At 40.1% G+C, this 21,399-nt stretch overlaps 1 protein-coding gene, 1 long non-coding RNA gene and 1 other non-coding gene across 3 annotated transcripts in view; all 3 read right to left on the minus strand.

Annotated features, from left to right (window-relative positions):
• Positions 1 to 398: 398 nt before the first annotated feature.
• Positions 399 to 1,064, minus strand: LOC134216252 (uncharacterized). Its single transcript, XR_009980575.1, has 3 exons — positions 932 to 1,064; positions 728 to 871; positions 399 to 659 (listed from the first exon to the last, which is right to left on the minus strand). It is a non-coding gene; the product is annotated as an uncharacterized LOC134216252 (long non-coding RNA).
• A 1,776-nt stretch (positions 1,065 to 2,840) lies between these two features.
• Positions 2,841 to 21,399, minus strand: part of LOC134212147 (uncharacterized) — a 255,751-nt gene continuing 237,192 nt past the window's right edge. Inside the window, exons 2-7 of the mRNA XM_062689743.1 lie at positions 7,224 to 7,541; positions 4,560 to 7,154; positions 4,357 to 4,494; positions 3,883 to 4,090; positions 3,609 to 3,824; positions 2,841 to 3,549 (exon numbers count right to left, since the gene is read on the minus strand). Of these exons, the coding sequence (XP_062545727.1) occupies positions 3,461 to 3,549; positions 3,609 to 3,824; positions 3,883 to 4,090; positions 4,357 to 4,494; positions 4,560 to 7,154; positions 7,224 to 7,541 (3,564 nt within the window). The 3' untranslated portion in view covers positions 2,841 to 3,460. The remainder of the gene's footprint in view (positions 3,550 to 3,608; positions 3,825 to 3,882; positions 4,091 to 4,356; positions 4,495 to 4,559; positions 7,155 to 7,223; positions 7,542 to 21,399) is intronic.
• On the minus strand, positions 17,020 to 17,095 carry Trnav-aac (transfer RNA valine (anticodon AAC)). The gene has a single exon. It is a non-coding gene; the product is annotated as a tRNA-Val (tRNA).

Genomic DNA, 21,399 nt, shown 5'->3' on the forward strand with positions numbered 1-21,399 from the left:
AATTTTTTTAAGAATTTTCAAATCTGCAAAATTTTAAGTTTTCAACATTTGAAATTTAAAATTTTTTATTAAATTTTCAAATTAATAATTTTTATATTTCTAAATCTTTAATTTTTTTTCGAACTGAAATTAGCAATTTTCTAATTCTCAAATGTTTAAATTGGACTATTAATTGTTTTTAAATTGTCAAACTACTAAACTTTAAATTTCATAAATTTAAAAAGAATCTTCAATTTTTTGTTTTTTTTGGCTCTTAATTTTAGTTTTCATGTTAAATTTATAACGTTCGATTTGAAATTTCTTATAATAAATTTCCAATATTTATTTTTGATTTATAATATTTTTCCTAATTTTATCACCTTATTATTTTACAAGCCATTTGGCACCCACTCCACCACTACAGTTGCCGCACTATTCATTCTATTTATTCTTCTGTTAATTTATTATAAACTGGTCAGTATCGACGGAGATAGTTTTTTCCATCCCTTGGAGCTAGAAAGCCTCACCTGTTTCGTCTCTGATCCTTTCAAAGTGTTCTATTAGCTTCATCTTGGATGGGACCTCAACCGGCATCCTCCTCGAACATCCAGCATGCTTTCAAGAAAAGGGGACATGATCCCGACAGTTTCCACTTCCGAGAAAAGCCGACAATTTTGTTTCTGTCAATAATAATATCACGTTCAAATATCCGTCTGGTGATCAGAAACATTATTGATCAGCAACTTACCTGCCCAATTTCATTTTCAAATGCCGGATAGGATTCACCACGGGTAGGAACGAATCTGCAGAATCTTCGCATCCTCTCCGTTATGTGCTTTTTCATCGCTTCACTATGCATCCTTTGTTTGCCGTTCACATTCAAAAAGGACTGCTGAAAAATGTTGTGAAAATGTTTACCCGGAGTAGGCATTAAACGTCAAGCAAAACTCACCCAGTGAAAGATTTGTTCAATCCGGGACGGACACTGTTTTCAAATTAAATTAAACACCGAAAAAGTAATTCAATTGCTGAATTAAACAAATGACATTTCACAAAAACAATTTCTCGATGCGAGTGGAACGGAGAAAAAATTGGACTGACAGTTAGCGGGAAGCTTGCTTTGTTGACATGCTGTTCCATGTTTTATGAAGTGATATCACTAACTATGGTGTAATATTACGCTGATTACTTGTTTTTACCTATTTTGGGTGTAACATTAAATTTTATCTTGGGAGAGCATTATGTGCATCGTTTAAGATGTATTGAAATACGTTATTAGGTAGGTAATTTTATGTTGAATGCATGTAACTGAAAAAAGATTTTTCTCGATCCAGTAATACAGTGAAAAATGTAATAAAGAGTCAATGTGACGTAAAATTACGTAAAATCACTTATTACGTCAATTTTTAAGGTACGTTTCAGCAAGTTACGTCACCGCATATTAATATTTTTTTTGCTGTGTATGTACATATGTATCATTTACCCTATGATGTATCTTGGACAAGCGCAGGACATTCATTAGAAAATATATCGAGATTGAATAGTATAAAACAATTGAAAACCACTAGGTTCATCCAAATTCATAACCTATGATTTGTCTTGTGTCTCCATTGCCCAATTTTTGAGTAAATTACGTTTACTAGGTGTAAACTGTGATATACTGCGAACTAAAATATTTACTTTTTGGACATCAAATATATAATTTCGACATGGAAAATGCATATATTTTGGGCAGAGTCATTTTCTCCTAATTTAAAAATGGCCACCCACAGATCTCAATGGTATGACTTACCTACACGTATCCACATTCATTTAAATGCATTTATTTGCTTAACTGACATAGAATAAACCAGAAATTAACATTGTTTCGCAAGCTTATCGATATCATTGAAAACAGCCTGAAAGTTGGCAATTAATGGTTCATCCATATACTGTACATGGGGTGACCAATAAATGTCTGATGAATGAAAACATAACTTCATTTTGGTCGATCCTTTTTCATCCGTCTCTAGTTCATGTTAAGCGATTGGAATATGTTAGCATCTCAATTACAATATAACTTTGGCCGCCGGACCTCAAGATTGCCGTTTGAACCAATTTAAACGTGTTTCAGGTGCATGTTACGAAGAGTCCTATAATGCATGTTCTTCTGCATACTGGCATCCAGCAGGCACTTTGGTAGATAGCTTTACATTTTAGATAATTTTTAAGATAAATAATAGTTGATTTGTGAATCCTCATCAGGAGCAGCTAGAGTTGAGGTAAAAGTATACAATGATCATACTTTCGATAAAAATTTTCCTACACATTATCTAAAATTGATCGAAGAAGCTCAGGCTTGTCCAAAATATGTACATGTCCAAAATATATCATTTACCCTACACATGTATACTGCTGTTGGTCACATGCTTCTCAAACTGCAAGGCCATGTTAAAATTGAAGCTAAATTAAAACCAATGGAATCTGGAATTGTATGTATATTTCCTCGCATATTTCATTATCCAATAATACCTGAAATAATAGGAGAGTTGGGAAGCATAGTAAATAAAAAATATAAGATTTGGAGCGGGACGTTAAACGGGAAAAATCGGCAAAATCAGGGTTTCCTGGGACGAAAATTTCAAAAAAAAATTCAGTTTAGTGTCGGGAAGCAGTTCTTGTCAAACTTATTATATCATCCGCCATTATGATGAGCGTGGAAAGCTGTATAGTTATGTACCTAATATGTTAGGGAATTGAGGAACACGCAACCCCCAGCGATAATATTTGTTCAAAGTTGTGGACTAAATTATTTGTCTCGAGATTTTAGAATAGACTACTTCATAAAGTAAGGACAGCTATCGGATAATAATAATTAGATATTTAATTAATATTTGTATTTATTACATCTAAACCTAGAGAACGGTATGTACAAGGATAACCCTAACAGATTGGCTTAGCTTTTAACAACTACTCTTACAATAAATTAACATCGTCACTTACGGGTATGGTGTGTTCAATGATTTTCTTTTTCTCATTGGATCAACAACATTTTCAACAACTTTCACAACAATTGTTACGCTTTGTAGTCTTTTCTTCCAAACGGTTGCTAACTTCTACTACTGTCCATTTCCATGGCAAGCCGCTATGTTATCTACGCATCCTGAATTGCTCTACCGAATTCAGACTTCGCCAGATTCTTACCATTATTTGTCATTTTGCTGAGAATTTATTCGAATTTGATTCGCGTTCAATAAATAGTGGGTCGAAACAAAATGAAATGATTCTCTCTGAATTTGTTTGCATTTATGTGTAGTCATGAAAAAATGTTTTCATTTTAAGTATCGCTCTAGTTCACTGGTAATTTTCACCTACGGATTAGGAAAATCAAGTGTCGAGTTCGGTCTCCGCCCATTGCGTTCCAAACCGGGTGGAGATGGCATTTTCCTTCTCTTGCTTCAAAAGGAGTTTTGTTGAGCTTGAAATTTGATTGCAGCCGGTTCTACAGCAACGAATCGATGGCATGAATTACTCCGTTCGTTGTTGGAATGTTCGATGTCTGGAGGAATCCGTCGTTTATTTTAATTTTTCCTGAAAATGATAAGTGGATTAGAATCGTATGTTTGGGCCATTTGGAATGGGCGCTGTACCTCCACTCTTTTGTAACGTGACCGTCTTTCCCTCGGCCATGGCATCCTTGACTTGATAGAACCTCATACCGGCGGTGAAGAGAGTTCCGGGAACGACGTGCTTCTTGACCAGCTCCTCCGCTTGGTCCTTGTCGGTGACTAGTTTGTTCAGTTCGTCTGTCGAGAAGTTGGCAAAGGCCGCATCGGTTGGGGCGAATACTGTATACGTTTTGATACCTAGAAGAGGGAAAAAATGTGTCTAAAATCGTTCATGTTTCACAATCTACCACATTACCTTTGTTCTGTAGTGTATCGGACATTCCCGATGCGTACAGCGCACGAAGGAAGTGCGTGAACCGTCGTTCTCTGTCTGACTGTAGGGTTTGCAAAATGTCACCAACGGGTAGCGGGAACATCACTCGGTCCACGGCATGGGCAATGCCCTGTGGAATCACAATATCTTGTTTGTCCAGAACGACCATGGCACCGTTGATAGTCGTTACCTATGAAGGAAACAAATCAGAAGTCGATGATTCACTTTCTATAATATAGGACGGTAGCAATACAGTGAATTATTTTCAAGAATACAGTGACGCCCTTTACCAGTTCGAAGCCCAAAACTGCATAGACAAATAATAACACAATTATTTGAAAATAAGGGGGACTATTGAAATCAAATTTGTCTTCGTTTAAGCAAAAAAGAACGAAATACTCAAATAGTCGATTGATCTAAGGCTTGGCTCGAGAAATAAGTTTTGAGATTCCATACCTTAACATCATTCCACTCGGAATCGTGCATGTTGTACTGGTTCACTCGGAGCTGCGTTCCGGCCAGCGAAACTCCGGTCATTTCGTCCTGTAGAGACGAAATATCGAACGATCCGGGGATAACATGATGCAGTAGAAGCTGAAATGAAAGAATTAAAGTGTTACGAATCCTGCCAAACCCCACCACCTTATCGTTCTACGCACCCCACTCAGCAGCCGGGGATTGTTCTTAAACTTCTCTTCGGCCTTCTCCGGTCCTCCCAGCTGCACCAGGAGACTGCGGAAGGCTTTGTCGGTCGGCACAAAGATCGTGTACGGGCCGGTTTCGTTCAGTATCGTGTCCAAACCAGACTGGCGGAGGTATTTGGCCATTGCAAATAGTCCGTTTTTCTTGAGAATGGCTGGCAGTTCGTGGGGATTTGTCGTCACGGGTGACGTCGCCGCCGAGGCAGTTGACGGTTGCTGAGTTTGGGGTGTTGGCTGGGGCTGCGTTTGCTGTTGGATCAATGGCAGCGAGTGTTCCGATGGCTGCTGCTGGTAGATATTCTGCGTGGTCACGGTAGCAACGGGAGCGGGGACGGTTGGATGCACAACGTCGAACTTTCCGGTGGCCTGCTGCTGGTAGCTGCTCGGACTGGCAGTGTGATGGGCTATGGTGGAGGACGAGATGTAGTTGTCTGGCCGGGTTGAGAATTGAGGGATGCTGGTGGTACTGGAAACTGGGGTAATTGGAGTTGGCGGAGATGCTGTCGTGGCATAGGTGGAGCTCACTCCGTTGTAGAGGATGGAGTTATCGTTTTGGAAATAGTTGGTGATGGGTGATGCGGTGGAGTAAATGGTTGAGGATTGAGGGATTGTACTTCCAGAGTAGGTGCTTGGCGAGTAAGCAGACACGGGGCTTGGACTAGATGGCGCCGCAGTCGAGACGTACGTGGTGGAAGCGGGAGAGGAGGCAGTTCTTGGAATGGTGTGATCTGCAACGAAGTTTGTCGAATGGTGATGGTTTTCCAGTGGTGTGCTGTGAGGGATGATGGTAACGGAGTTTGCTTTCTGAACTGGCAAAATTCGTGGCGTGGTCGTGCTTGATGGACCCTCGACAATGATTGGAGTCTTGACCGCCTTATTCGATGGAGGGGGCAGCTGAATTTCACCATTCTTGATTCTCTTCAAAATATTATCAACATCGGCACCTGATGTTTTCGTTTCCTTGTCGCTACTTCCTTTAACGCCTTGAACCTTATACGAGCCGTCATCCTGCTCTTCCAAATATACGAATGTAACCTTCTTTTGTGGTGGAATTTTGGCAATGTCTTCTATCCGTCCATCTTCAGACTGTTTGAGCAGTTCGAAATCAGCTCCCGGAGGAAGCAGACCACTCTTGGCAATTTCTTCAAACGACAAAGGTTTGGCAGTGGTTGGAGAGTCCAGCTGTTGTGTTAGTACACCTTCCGAGTTGACGTTAGCTCGCTTTATGATCTCTGGGTCTGTGGTGCGAATGACCTGGACTTTCTCACCGTTCGGAAGCACGAGATCCGTTGCACTGAAGTTCTTATTTCCTAGTTCTTGCGGTCCTTGTTCTGCCAACGCAAGTCTAAGCTGTTTCAGGAGTTCATCGCGTCCAAGGGCTTTGGTGGACTTCACCTTGGCGGGGCGAGCTTTGGTTGGCTTTGAGGTTTCAGATTTGATGGTTTCGAAGAGATTTTGTCGGTTGGATTGAAGGAGAACGTCAAGGCCGGTTTTGCTGATGGTTGAGTAGTCTTTTTTGCTGTTCGATTTGATTGGAATAACGGATAGAACGTTTTCGGTGGTAGTCGAGATTGGGTTTGCGATCACGGTTGAGGCACTTGGCTTCTGGTAGGCTTTGGTGGTTTTGTCGTATACAGTTCGTTCGGATGGCTGGGCTTGTGGATTGGGGGAAGTAGGAGTTTTTCTAATGGTGTCATATTCTTGTTGCTGCTGTTGGATAATCTTCTGTTGCTTTTTGAGGAAATCTTGATGCAGCTGTTGAACCTTGGCCTGTTGCTTTTGGTACTGCTTCTGAAGGAATTGCTCGTGTTTTTGAATGATTTTTTGTTTCTCTTGGAGTTCTCGAATGCGAATGCTTTCCTCGTTAAGTCGCTTTTCAAGCTCTTGCTGCTGTTGGAAGTTCAAGGAGGGCTGACCAGCAGTTGGGAATGACTGCTGATGTTGGTTCACCTGAGCTGAAGCTGGTTGAATTTGGGGGAATACTCCCGGCTGGGAGTTAAGGTGCTGAGGTTGAAGAAAAACCGGGACATTTTGTACAGGTGGGAAACTATTGAACTGTTGCTGTTGTGGTTGTGACAGTTGAGCGAATGGATTGAAGTTGGAAGTCTGTAGAGGTTGTTGGGCTAAAGGTACAACTTCGGAGCGTAGGTGGTTTGTATCAAAAGATTGTTGAATAATTGGCTGTACGAATGAGGACTGAGAGACCGGTGAGAATTGCGGTTGGGCGGAAGCCTGGAAAAGAGCTTGGGCTTGGGGAATTTGTGAGTTGGATGGGAATCGGATCTGGGATGTCGCAGATGGCTGTGCTTGGAAATTAGGCGGTTGAAGGAACGGCGATTGTACGGATGGGTTCAGAGGTCGTGCATCGGGAATACGCTGTGGGCTCAACGCGTTATCAACAGGAAAGGCACTGTTAACAAATTGTTGATTATTGTGTTTTGGCCCGGTGAAGAACTGCGATTGAGATTGTTGATGCGTGTTCAGGACGGGTCTTTGCTGTTGTGTTGATGGCTGTTGTGGTGGGAGTGATGGTGGTGGAAGTCGTGTGTCTTGCTGTAAAATTCGTAAAAAATTTGGTATGAATGAGGTTTGTGTATGATGTTGGAGATAGAATCTATTTACTTGTGCTCCGAAGCTGCTATGTGGTTGTCTGCCTGATTGAGGTGTTCGGAAATTTGCGGGTGGGGATTGTGGTGGTAACTGTTTATTGTTGAAAAATGTTGGCGAACTTGGTTGGAAAGGGTTATTGTTGTTGTTGGAGAATGGTCGCTGGTTGATATTTTGCTGCGATAATGGCAGCTGGATCGAGGGTTGAATGAGAACGTTTGAAGGCCTCTGACCCTGGTGAAGATTAAAACGGTGCTGGTGTTGCTGGATGTCGCTAAGGATGTGTGACTGCTGCTGTTGTGATAACTGACGCCGTTGAATTTTGGATGAATGCTGTAATTAATAAAAAGCGGAAAATACAGTTGTTTTATGAATAAATATTGTTTCTAAATTAAAAATCAGCATTTTGAATAATATAATTAAATTCAATTATTAGGATTTGGTGCGCATAAAAATTGAGAGTTCATAGTAACAACATCCAACATTATATATCGAATTAGAACCGTGTTTGATGGTTCGATTGGAAACAAGATGGCGTCTTCGCCGATCTCTTATTGTAGTATTTCTAGTTCTCACGAACCATTCATCAACCCAGTTTGTCAATCCATCGAAAAGACAGATACAATATTCATGTTGTTCGTTGAGGCTGTTTAGTGTGAGATGAATTAAAAGTAAATAAAGAAATATGCACCAGTGCTTTGACAGCAATATCGACCTCGTTGGATTGGTCGCAGGGCAGTAGCGGAGACTTTTGCCCACTGATGAGAAAGATAGCGAAGATAGACTTAACTATTAACTCTATTTTTTAAGCTTTCTTGAGCTTGATGACCGTACATTTCGTAAATGCTACTCCGTGATTTACTAGAACAATCGTAATTGCACATTGCACAGGGAATTAATAGATGGAGCATGGGAGTTGCTTTCCGACCTCAATTTGCACAGTCCGAATGCTCTAAACTTAACGATTAACTCCAAGGATTGAATCCAAAAGATAATAAAAAAATCTCTCTTATCATCTTTGTAATCTGTATACATATACGATACGTAGCATATACCGTGAGCGACTTTTTCGCAAGCTGTCATGATAAAGAACTGAGAGTCGTGTTTCTCCAGTAAGCGGATCGGCCGGTCGCCGTAATTTTGTTCTGCTTTGCGCAGGTGAGTAAATAAATCAGAAAGTGAAAGTTTGTCTCTTGTCCAACCGTGTTTCTCTAGTAGAAGCGCGATCTTCAGTAGTTTGAATAGTTTGCAGTAGCCATCGAACAAGTGAGTACAGAGTGCTGCGCTTCCGTTCGGTCGTCCAAAACGCGAATCTCCTCAGTTCTCATATGGTACTGGGCGTGCATATTTTAACTTTTAACTCGTTGCGAAACAGCGTGTTATTTCCCATCCCATAGATCGCATCGCTTGACGAAGTGAATCCAGATAAATTATCCTTTGTAACTAAAACGATATCCTATCCCAACACAATCGTGGAGATGCAGAGGTATACTCGGTATCTAGTAGCAACGAGAGTCAGACTAACAATCCTTCCCTTCCTATATGACCGTAAGGACGTGGCCGACACCGTTATTGACTTTAAATATTTGAGCTCCCGAAACGTGTACATTGAGAAAGGGTATCTAATCCCAAGCCCGCTTCATTGTGTTCTCTGTACAATTTCGCAAGTTCAGTCAATCACGGAGTAGCAACTACGAATTGTGCGGTCATAATGCTCATGCTCAAGCTGTCATGATAAAGAACTGATTCGAGAGGCTATACCCCATGATAAATTTCTTTTAGGCTGTGAGTCAATCCAACGATTCGTTTAACTTTTAGTTAAAATTTAACAGTTCGATGGTTATTTCTCTGTGGTTAAAAATAACCCTGATCCGGAGCATGGTTAGATTTGATGGTTCAATAGTTGAACTTTGTACGCAAAAAATTGCGCCAAATCCATTTTGTTCCAAATAACCATTGGCGTAACAAGCCCCAATGCTTAGGGGGGGCCTTCATCAATTTTATCTAATTTGAGCTTCTTTTCAAAAATTCTCAAACATTTTACCACCTCATAGAACTAAGGCACCTAAGGCAATCTTTTCTCAAGCACGTGCTTTTTGTTGTATCCCACAGTATCGAAGTGTGTTTGTTTACCATTCGATGATTGGTACAACGACTCAAATTGATAGTGCATGGCTATTGCGTCTAAGTGTAGTAGCGCTCGGCTTTGTCTCGCACACTGGAAGAACAATATGTGATCGCTGTCAGGTTCCCACCGGTAGGCAGTGGATTTTTTTTTTGCATATTTCATAAATATTTTTTCATTAGCATTAACTTTAGAATTTTTACGATGTAATTCGTGGATTGGACACTAGTCATACTCATGTTTAACTTTTGAAATCATTATCTAGAATGCTATCAGAAATCAAGAAGGGAAGTGGTCCTTGATTCCAGTCTTAAACAAAAATAACAAAAGCATGAGGATTACTACTCCTGGCCACGCCCATCTTCACCGTAACTAGGGAAAGGAAGGAAGTGATGATCGACTTAGCGACACCCTCATAAGTACCACAGAGTTGGATAATGAGAAAGGTATTCGTTGGATCAGGTTTTGACAGTAGCTGGCAATGTAACCGTGGTAGATCTTACCCCGTAACACACCACGTAAAGGTGTCCACCCAGCGTTTCTCATTTCATAAATATTTTATCTATCTCAAATAAAAAAATGCAACATTCCTGCAGGGATTCCAACGGGAATCCTCCAAGAATGTCGATGAGAATCCTTTAGTGATTTCGACGGGAATGTTCCAGGGTTGTTTACGGGAATCCTCCAGGGATTCTGACGAGAGTGTATCAGGGTTTCGAATGGGAATGTTCGAGCGATTCCAATGAAAATCTTCTAGAGTTTCCGAATAGAATCCTCCAGGAATTCAAAACTAAACCAAATTAAATTACAAAAAATATTCGGTATGATAAATCATGGAATCAGTCAAAATATATCGTCATTAAAAACAAACAAACAGTTAAGCCAATAATGTTGTCAGAAGGATCATTATACAAATAACACAAAACATTCATGATCAGTATACGTTAACCTAGTCTAGGTAACAAAGTCGAATTGCTGGAACCTTTCATTGAACCTGGATACCATAAACCTAATGGGGTCATGTTATCCATATCGGGTGTTGCGAGCGTCCGTCAGCAGAAAGTTTCGCCGGCTCAAGGATCTCTCCGGGACATAAATATTCATCTCAGAAAGAATAGCTGGAGCATCGAACTTACTTGTCAGCACTTTACCGATAAAAGCGACTTGCATTACAGATCTCCTGCTTTCCAGCGATGCCAGGCCAATTAAGTTGCATCGATGTTCATAAGGAGGAATACGCACAGGATCACGCCAGGGAAGGTTCCGGAGTGCCAGTCGAACAAATTTTCTCTAAACAGCCTCAATACGGTCAATCCAATTCTTGTTGTATGGGCACCAGACCAGTACGGCTGATTCCAAAATGCCACGAACTAAAGCACAGTAGAGTGATTTGAGGCAGAGAGGATCACGAAAATCATTGGATATCTTGAAGATAAAACCAAGCTGCTTGTGCGCCCTCGAAATCACATCTTCATAGTGAGACCGAAATGTCAGCTCCTTATCCATTATTACACCGAGATCTTTAACTTCACTTTTTCGCTGAAGTACTTCGCCAGACAAAGAGTAGTCGAATATAATCGGGCGCCGCAATATACAGAAAGTAACCATTCCGTTTGCTCCAGCTCTCAAAAGAATCCAAGGTAGTCTGCAATTCCAGACAATCATCTCTGCTTGTAACGACCATGTACATTTTAACATCATCCGCATAAAACACTCGCATACGCAACACTCGCGAGGCAATACAAACCTGCATCGTTGATGAATAACGGAAAAAGCAATGGTCCTAAATTACTCCCCTGTGGCACTTCTGAAGCGATATGGAAGGTATCTGAATACTCCGAACCAATCCGCACTTTCATACACCGGTCTGATTGGTAAGATTTAAACCAGCTCACAAGTCCAGGCGACATTCAGAGTTTTCCAAGTTTGTTTGAAGGAGAATGCAGCGATCAAACGCAGACTTAAAATCTGTATATACCATGTCAACTTGTTTACCTGCATCCATTGAGCGGATGCACAAAGATGAGAACTCGACAAGGTTAGTAGTCACTGACCGTTTTAAAAAGAACCCATGTTGAGCAGTAGAGATGTAAGCCTTGCAGGTACTGAAGAGAGCTTTGTTCATGATTATTTCGAAAACTTTCGAACAGGCGCTTAACGATGTTATACCCCTATAGTTCGCATTGTCACATCTGTTTCCCTTCTTGTAGGTTGGAGATAGCAATGACGTTTTCCACGCGATGGGAAAGGTCGCCCTCTGAATGGAACGGTTGAATAATTTCGCTAATGGTACCAGTAAAGCAGACGAGCACTTTTTAAGCAGAGACGATGGAATGCCATCCGGTCTGGGTGTTGTGGAGTACTTGAGCTTTTCGGAGTGCCTGTAGTACTTGTTCTTCGGAAATTTCAAAAATTCCAAAATCGAAACGATCCAACGAAGTATCTCGGAGGGCTTCGTCTACTTGAGATGGGCCGAGTACTGCATTCGTAAAAGCCTTCTTGTAATGTAATCGCAGACTCCTCTGCGTACGATCAATATACCTTGCATATGATAAACGGTTAAAGCTACACCCAAAAAACAAATCTGACAATTATTGTATAAAATCTGGGCATATACAATTCTGTAAGCTTTTTATACAAATATTGTATTAAAATAATACAAATCTGTATTAGTTTAATACAATATTTGTATGAAAAGCTTACAGAATTGTATATGCCCAATTATTATACAGTTTCTGTAAGGTTCTTATGCAGAACTTTATTAAAATCTGCCATCCCCTGGTTGGGTGTAGTATATTTGTTGCTAGCCAACACAAAACAACGCTTGGAGTGCGGAGTAAGATTATGTCTGTACTTTCGAAGGGCAGACTGCTTACATCTTCTCAGCTTACGGAGATATCTGTTTGTCCATGGAGGTTTCAGCGGCGGTCGCTTGAGTGGTACATGGAGCTCAATCACACGCTGAATTTGGCGGTTGAATATGCCGATAATATCATCCAGATCCCGATCGGAATCTAGGAAGCGCCGATGCTAGAAGATCATAATCGGCACGTAGAAAATCAAACTGAACCCTATCAAGAGATTGTTCAAATTGAAGCGGTAAATCCATTACTATACCTACCGACCTCAATTGGTGGATGAGCGATATCGGCAACAACCAGAAGTTTCACTACTTCAGAAACGCAGCAGACTGGTAACGTCCTGTCATTCACCAGGGCCAAATCGAGAGTCCTATTGTTAGTGTTCTGTATGGGGTTCATTTGTGTCAAACCATTGAAACAAAATTCATCGGATTATAGGCATCTTTGCTGTGGAATGTGGTCCTTCCATGATTTTGAAACGCTAGCGAATCTAGCGGTGGAAGTCAAGCTTTACAGAACAACGCGCATAAGACAGAGCAGCATCGCATGCTTTTCTGTCTCTTTCCTTTGTCTTGGATATACGGGAGTGCCGTTCGTCGATTTTTGATACACGAAGGGCCTACTTTGAAACTTGCAGTTTGTTCTCTGATGTCTATCTGTTTTGTGGTATCCCCCACACCCAACCGGCGGTTGTTAGATTTTCTAACAATTCTGTATAAGAATTTATCAAAACCTGTATAAAAACTGGGCATATTCGAAATTGTTGGATATTTATACAAAAAATGTAAGAAAAGCTTACAAAATTGTTAGATTTTTATACAATATTTGCATGAGCATCTATCAATTTCGCATATGCCCAGTTCTTATACATGTTTTGGTAGATTCTTACACAGAATTGTTGGAAAATCTAACAACCGCTTGTTGGGTGCACAGGCTAAGCCCCCCTAGCCCCCCCCTTATTTACGCCAATGTGAATCAATCATGAAACAATCAATCTGTCAAAACTCAAATAGGTCGGCTTCGGGGTAAAATTTTAACCACGATGGGAAAATAACCATCGAACTTCCAAATTTTAACTAAAAGTTAAACGAATCGGTGGAATGGTTCACTTTACAGCCTTAGGCAGCTCCAAACGCGAAGGCACTGGTTCTGACTCAAGCATAGAATGAAAACAAAAATTGTATCCTCTTCTTTAATGCATATTCGCATACCCACCGGCAGCCAGGTCGGTGGCACGACGCCATATTTTTGCAGCCAACATCTCAGTGTAAAATTCATGATAGTATGTGTTTTGTTTACAAACATCACATATGATTCTCATTAGGATACAGAACTGTCAGTGGGATACGGTCGCGCAATGTTGGCTGCAAAACAAACCTATTGTGTGAGATAGAGATGCCACCGGGCTACCGGCAGCTCTCTTGCTGGCAACTGCATCAAACAGAATGTGGTGATGAAAAGAAGCAAAAAAAACATTCGGCCCCCTCTTTCGTATAGGTTTTCGAATCCATTGTTTTGCATTCGAACCAAGTTTTACCTATTGTAATCAGATTTTCGAGTCATATCAATTATTAAATTTATAATTCATATTTAATATGAAGCGTGTACTCGTAATCTTTGAATTAGGCAGTTTTTGATGGACGCTATTCACATCCCAAATTTTCCATGTCAGCGTAACGCTCTCGATTCCGAAATATTGAAATGACACTCAGTATAGAAAGACGTAAGTCCTACGTCAATATTGAACATTGTTTCTTTAGTAATAGTGGGGCGCCCAAAACAGATTTCCCCAAGGGCGCCCGGAATGCACGCTACGGCTTGTATTGGCAGAGTCACACAGCACTTCAGAGAGTTACAGCTATCAAAGACCTTGGAATCTTTGTTTCACTGAGAATGTCTCAGTTACCATCGCTAAGGCTAACACTATTCTTGGATTCTTACGACGTAGCTCAGCACAATTCGATAATATTCATGCTCTCAAATCGTTGTATTGTGCATTAGTTCGTAGCATCTGGGATCCGTATAATTCAGTTCACATCGACCGCATTGTGATAATACAGAAACACTTCATCAACTAGCGTAAGACCCGCTTGCCATGGAACGGTTCAGCCAACTTTGCTCCATACCAAAATCGTTGTGCTTTGATTGACTTGCAACCATTATCAGGCCGTCAAGTGATGCTTAAAAGATGTTTATTTTCGCCGTCATAACGTGCAACATCGATTGTAATTACATCCTTAAAAATAATCGCCAACTGGTATGGATCCATTAGATTTATGTTGCAGACTATTCGATGAAGTTATTTATTCGACTTCAATGTTAGCAAATTGGTTTTTTAATATAGGATTAAGTCTAATAATCAGTCTGGGCAATTTATAAATTGAAAATAGTGTTCAATAAGTAATCTAAGAATAACCCGGTGAAAGTGGTTCTCGATAGTGATCCGACAGATACGAGAAGGCAAGGTGCGCAGCGATTAGATGGAAAACAATTTGCGGATCCTCTGTTCACTGCGTGGTTGACAACGTGCAGCAACAGCAGAGGCCACTTCAGCCTTAGTTGGATTAAATAATAATAATAATAATAATAATGGTGTTCACTACACAGTATTAATTTTCCTGTAAATTTACGTTTATTTTCATGCACATATTTGGAGCATGAAAATAAACGCAAAAATGAGTCAGATATTAAATTTACACTGATTGAAAATGTAGTCATGTAAAATTACATGACATGTAGTTTCAATTGAATCTTTGCAATTTTACACGATGGTGTAATTTTAAACGATGATGTAATTTCTGTGTTTTTTTTTGTAGATTTGGTAGAAAAATCTATGGATTCAAATGGACGATTTAGGTCAACATTTGGAAAGGACGTAACAGTAATCATTCCATATAGATGAAGAACTGATAAATGCAAATTTTGGCTATTATGTCGTTTTGAAATATGTATTGGTCTGGAATAATAAAGGGCAATATGAGGGATACAATTTTTTTCTTCGAGATAGTCTATTTTATTGACGGAATGGAATGGAACGCAAAATCACAATTTTCAAACGGAAAACTGTATATTATATCGCCCTTCCTAAGAGTTTTATGTGGGCTTCGTGGCCGTGCCGTGTGGTTAACGGCGTCAGTTGTCTAAGCGCATTTGCATGCCGTTGAGTGTGGGTTCGATTTCCAACCCAGTAAGGAGAAACCTTTTCTGCAAAGCGGAAACTTCTCTGCTGACCCATTTGGTATTATGTAGTCCTGTTCGTTGTGTAATGCTTAGGCGTTAAGTATTTAGTCTGTGTGACTTATGGACGAAGACGGTGATCCTGCCTTTTTAATATTCCTGGGTGAAAATATAGAAACATAAATATACTTCAAAGCACATGAATATCAGTTCAATTGAATGGTAACTAAAGATAATTGCGACAGTATTATTTAAATGAAATAGTATGGAATCGAGTTTTATAACTTTTTATTTATACAATTACACGAGGCAGGTCTTAATAATGCCAGTAGTATCAGCCTCTTATTTAAATTTTGACAAATCAGAACAGGCACAATACTGGTTGTCCGGTACTCAAGTGTTTGGTCATTTGTTCTGCCATTGACTTGACACTTTGCTCCAAGGAATCACAAGACAAAACCGAACTGCGAGAAACACGGTGAGACTGACACAGATGCCTTCCGAACAAGTCCAAATGATTGCATCGTAATCAACACTCCGGAATTGTACATTCAAAACTCTATAACTATTAAATCTTGCTGTAACAAAAAAAAATGTTGCACCACGTCACTGAGTGAGGAAAACTGAAGTGCACTCGCGGTATACACCATTACTTTTTTCTTATGTTGCTGTCATTTTACACGATGATTGAAAATTAAATCGATATTTGCTGAAAATTTAAAGAGATATCCATTTATTTTTGAACAAGCTGTTGAAAAATACATTGTACTGTAAAATCATGTGGAATAAAATTTAAATTCATGCGTTTTTCGATGCTCTTATTATGTGCATTATATTACACTCAATTTTTAATCTGATTCAATTTCAATCAATTTATTATCACAGCAATTATAACATTCTACTGAATATTCAATCAAATTATCAATTCAATTAATTTATTATTACATACAGGCCATGTAAATTTAATTATTTTTTGTTGTGTAAGCATCGCATGCGCCATCCAAAATCGTTCATTGAGAGAGTCACCCTACTACGTACAGTAGGAAGAAGCGGCGTCACCGATATAGAGAGAGACACTATGTGTTTCCTAGAGACAGCAGTTACGAAGATACTTCGTGGAAAGCCAGAACCGCCACGAAATCTATCGTGCTGTGTATTAAGATGACCACGCACAGATTAAGTGCCTTGCATCTGGCGCAGGAGGACTATCAGCTGAATTGCGACATTAAAACTGTCGACGAGATGATCGCATTGTGGAAGCAGAAGAAGTTGCATGGGACGCACCCCCATCAACTGGAACTGAACATATCAACAAAATGGCGTTGAATGCGTGACTGGTGCGGGCTGAACTCTTCTCAGAAACAGAAGGATTCATGGTAGCCAAGCCATCCAGGACCGGGTAATTGCGACAAAGAATTATCGGCACTACATACCACTGCAGGAAGTCCAATTCAGAGGAGAGACGATCCAGCATATCGTGTCCCAGTGTTTAGTCTATCTCGGTCAGTTCAATCAAAGGTAATTGCCTATTTCCGGGGATTAAACCACCCGACTTGGACGTTAATTTACAATGTTATGAAAACTCATATGTGAATATGTACGTTATGTGGAAGATATTGATAAGGAAAATGTATTGGAGGTAACCACTTTCCCTTCGATGGGACTCGAACCCATGACCCTACAGTACGTTAGACTGGTGCTTTAACCAACTAAGCTACGAAGGACCTCCGTCGGCCGTCGCAACCTAGCGGTTACTGAACGAGCTCGAGCTTCCCAAATTGGACGCATAGTCAAATCACTCGCAATCCATTTATCAAGCCAATATATTGTACACGTCCACAATCCCCGGAAATAGGCAATTACCTTTGATTGAACTGAACTTGAGTTGCGTGCTCTTGCCTACGCAATGCGGTCGGGTCTGAGCTTGACGACCGACCGCATTGCGTAGGCAAGAGCACGCAACTCAAGTTCAGTTCAATCAAAGGTAATTGCCTATTTCCGGGGATTGTGGACGTGTACAATATATTGGCTTGATAAATGGATTGCGAGTGATTTGACTCAAATAGCTTACACAACCTCTTGATCAGTACCGTTGCTGATGAAGAATGTGTATAGCCGCCAGACATTCTAAATACTCACGCTCCTCTAATGTGGACGTGTACAATACACATGTGGAAGTATTGGCTTGATAAATGGATTGCGAGTGATTTGACTATGCGTCTAATTTGGGAATCTCGAGCTCGTTCAGTAGCCGCTAGGTTGCGAAGGCCGACGGAGGTCCTTCGTAGCTTAGTTGGTTAAAGCACCAGTCTAGCGTACTGTAGGGTCATGGGTTCGAGTCCCATCGAAGGGAAAGTGGTTACCTCCAATACATTTTCCAAATCAATATCTTCCACATAACGTACATATTCACATATGAGTTTTCATAACATTGTAAACTATCTCGGTCGCCGCCATAACGAAGTAGCCAAGATTATGCACCAACAGCTTGCTTTAAATCACAAATTGGTTAACCAAATATGTGCCTAACTCGGTTCTAGAAAATAGTTTCGTGAAGCTGTACTGGGATCGCGAGATCGTAACGGATGTCCTCATTCGTGCCAATCGGCCCAATATTGTGGTCTACGACAAAAGGATAAAGCGGGTAACCCTTGTCGACATTGCTGTACCGCTAGACCATAATGTCCAAACAACATTCTCCAACAAGATAACGAAGTACCACGATTTGGTGGAGGAGTTGAAGAAGATTTGGCACCTGGAGGACGTGCGTATAATTCCGGTTCAGCCACCGGAATCGTCCCGAAATCTCTTCTGAGATCCTTAGCTGGTACTATCCCATAACCTCCACAGCATCCAAAAAAACAGTGGTTCTTGGAATTTGCAGCATCATAACTAATACATCCGGTGCAAATGTTTATTATAGGACTTTAAATCAACCGGCGGCCCGCTTTACCCCTTTATTGACGGCAGAAAGTTACCGTCCGTAGCAACATCACAAGCTCGCGATGGAGGTAGATGTTGCAGAAATTTATTCTCATGGATGACATCATTATCAGGGTTCTCCAGTTAGCCTGGCGAGCAAAGGCATAGGATTTTCAATACGGTGATGGCGAGTTCGATTCTCGGTCCGGTCTAGGATGTTTTCGAGTGGGAAACATTATTGACTCCCTGGGCATAGTGTATCCATTGTACTGGCCAAACAAGATACTTATTCATGCAATGATGGGCATAAAAAGGCTTTGGGACATAATGTCGAAAGACAAAAGGTCGAAGGACAAAAGGTCGACGGACAAAAGGTCGAAGAGACAAAAGGTCGATGGGACAAAAGGTCGAGGGGACAAAACGTCGACGGGACAAAAGGTCGAAGGGACAAAAAGTCGAATGGATAAAATGTCGAATGGACAAAATTTAAAAATCTATAATTCTGTATACATGAAAAATATTAAATATACGACAAGTTTGAAAACATGTTTCTGAAAAAAAAATCCAGCTTATTACATTTCCCAGAGATTTCTCCTTCTTAATTTCATGGGCAGTTCTTTAACCAATTTACAGTGAATATTCAGCAGCCAGGGCGAGCATTGCATGATTTTGATTAGTTCTCGGTTATTGGTTTTGAATAAGGAATAAACACTGAAGCATGTACACAAAGACTGGCCTTAAGCCTTACATAACAGTTTACATTATGCACATTATTCGGTGATTCAACCGTACGAATCATTTTAACTAACACTCAAACATGAAGGGACCTTTTGTCATTTCGACATTTCGTCCCGTCGACCTTTTGTCCCTTCGACCTTTTGTCCTTTCGACCTTTTGTCCTTCGACCTTTTGTCTTTCGACCTTTTGTCCTTCGACCTTTTGTCATAGATTCCATAAAAAAACCTTCAATTAATAACTGAGGAATTACTAATATAATACTAAGCAGGCAAAGTTCCAGTTGGAATGTAGAGCCATAGAATCAGAAGAAGAAGAAGACATCATTATCAGTAATGTGAACATTTATCTCGAGATACTGATTTGATTTTCCTGTTGTTAGTGACCTAAGGGCGTCTGTGGCAGTCATGGCAGCAGCGCAATGTAGTACATTTCTGCAGTCGAATCAATTTTTGCAGCCTATCGCGTGCGCTCGTGATTCTGCTACCGACGAAAACTTTCTGCCGTCACGGAGCGATTAAGATTTGCACTTTGAAGAAAATTTATCTTGTTTTAACCTTCTCTTCTATAAAATTGTGGTTCTGGAAAGAACCGAATTATTTTCCATAATGCGTCTGTTCAGTTACTAACAGTAACCAAAATTGCTGGTTTTATCAATTTATTAGATTTTATTTTATTTCTCCATGTAAAACGAGTTTGAAAAATTCAAGTTAAAGAAAACTGACATGGAACGCTTATGCGAATATGGGCAGTGTATAGAATGTTGGTCCTAAGAAGAACCGAATAATTTCCAATAATGCGCCTTCCGAACCACCAACAGCATCTACTCAATAGTCCGATGCACGCTTGTGATCCTGCTGCCGATGTCAAATTTCTGCTGTCGCCAAGCGATGATGATTTGCACTATGATGAACATTTGTAACGGGCTCAACAATTTCTTCTAAAAAATGGAGGTACTGAAAAGAACCGATTTTCTAAAAATAATTTTACTTTCCCAATTAACTGCAACAAAATCAGATCCAGAATCATGCTAGAAAATTCATTGGAGTGTCGCTGGCTTCGACGATAGCCGCTCGATAGTTTGCCGCTGAACAGATGTAGAAACCACACTCATCGATGCTGGGACCGCTACCAACGTGGATCCTCCAACAGAAATTATGCGCTATGTTAGTTATAATATTTTTACTGAGTTCCAATATTTCGATTGAGTAAGATAAGAATTTAAATTTTCAATAGTTTTTTAAAAATAATCAAAAGTTTCAATGAAATTGACAAATTGCTGGAGAGTTCCGAGTCCATTGATATAAATATCTCCAAAATCCATTGAAAGATGAAGGCTCTATTAACGTTCAAATTTCACTAGCGGCCAGATAGGAGACCCACCCTTAGCGCATGACATCGAACCATACGACCGACCGAAAAAGAGAAACTTTTCGGAGCGAAGGACTTCCGCAAAAAAAACTGATCAGGATGTACGGATGACGGAACCTGTTACGGGGTCACTTCACGGAAACAGACGAATACCATCATGCGACACATCAAACTTCATGTTTTCAAAAGTTATGTCAATATATGGTAATTTTGCACTTCCTGGGTCATATTTGAACCGATTAGAACCGGTACATGGATTTACCGAGTACCGGTTGAAAGGCCAGTCCCAAACCCATCATGCGACACATCAAACTTCATGATTTCAGAGTTCCAAATGACCCACTTTTCTGTTGTAGTCCAAAATAATGCCACATGTCCGTTATCCCAAATGGGCATTGTGCCAAATGACCTTATGTCAAATGACCTTGTGCCAAATGACTGTATGCCAAATGACCCATGATGACAACACTCAGATCGCATTCAAAATAAAAGAAAAAAAAAAGATTTTCATGGAAAGCATGGCTCACTCTGAGAGCGACAGCTTTCGTATTACTGCTACACAGGACTGAAATATAAAAATCGAGATAATACTTTTATTTTGTGTGCTTTAAACATTCTAGTTCGATTTCAATGGCATCTCGTCCAATATTCTTGATCGTGATAAGTTGTTTAATTAGTCGATTAGAATTCTACATTGTTTGTATCTTTTTATGTTCAACTGTTTGTTTAAAGCTCATTTAAGAAAAGATTTGGGCATGTACAACAATATCAACTCAAACTAAAAAAAAAAATGAATATATTCATTAATGGTTTAAGTCAAATAAAAAAGTTCGAAAAATTAGGTGAATGAATAAATTATTCGAGGTAGATCTTTACCGACCTTGTTTTTACCCTAGTTTCAGATATATTAAAACAACAATGTCCATTCACTATAAAAAATCAAATAAAAAAGTACTAAAGCCTTAATTATTGATTTGAATCTGTTTATAGCTGGAGGCAT

This window comes from Armigeres subalbatus, chromosome 2 (assembly GCF_024139115.2).
Source record: "Armigeres subalbatus isolate Guangzhou_Male chromosome 2, GZ_Asu_2, whole genome shotgun sequence".
In the NCBI taxonomy this organism is placed as follows: Eukaryota; Metazoa; Arthropoda; class Insecta; order Diptera; family Culicidae; genus Armigeres; species Armigeres subalbatus.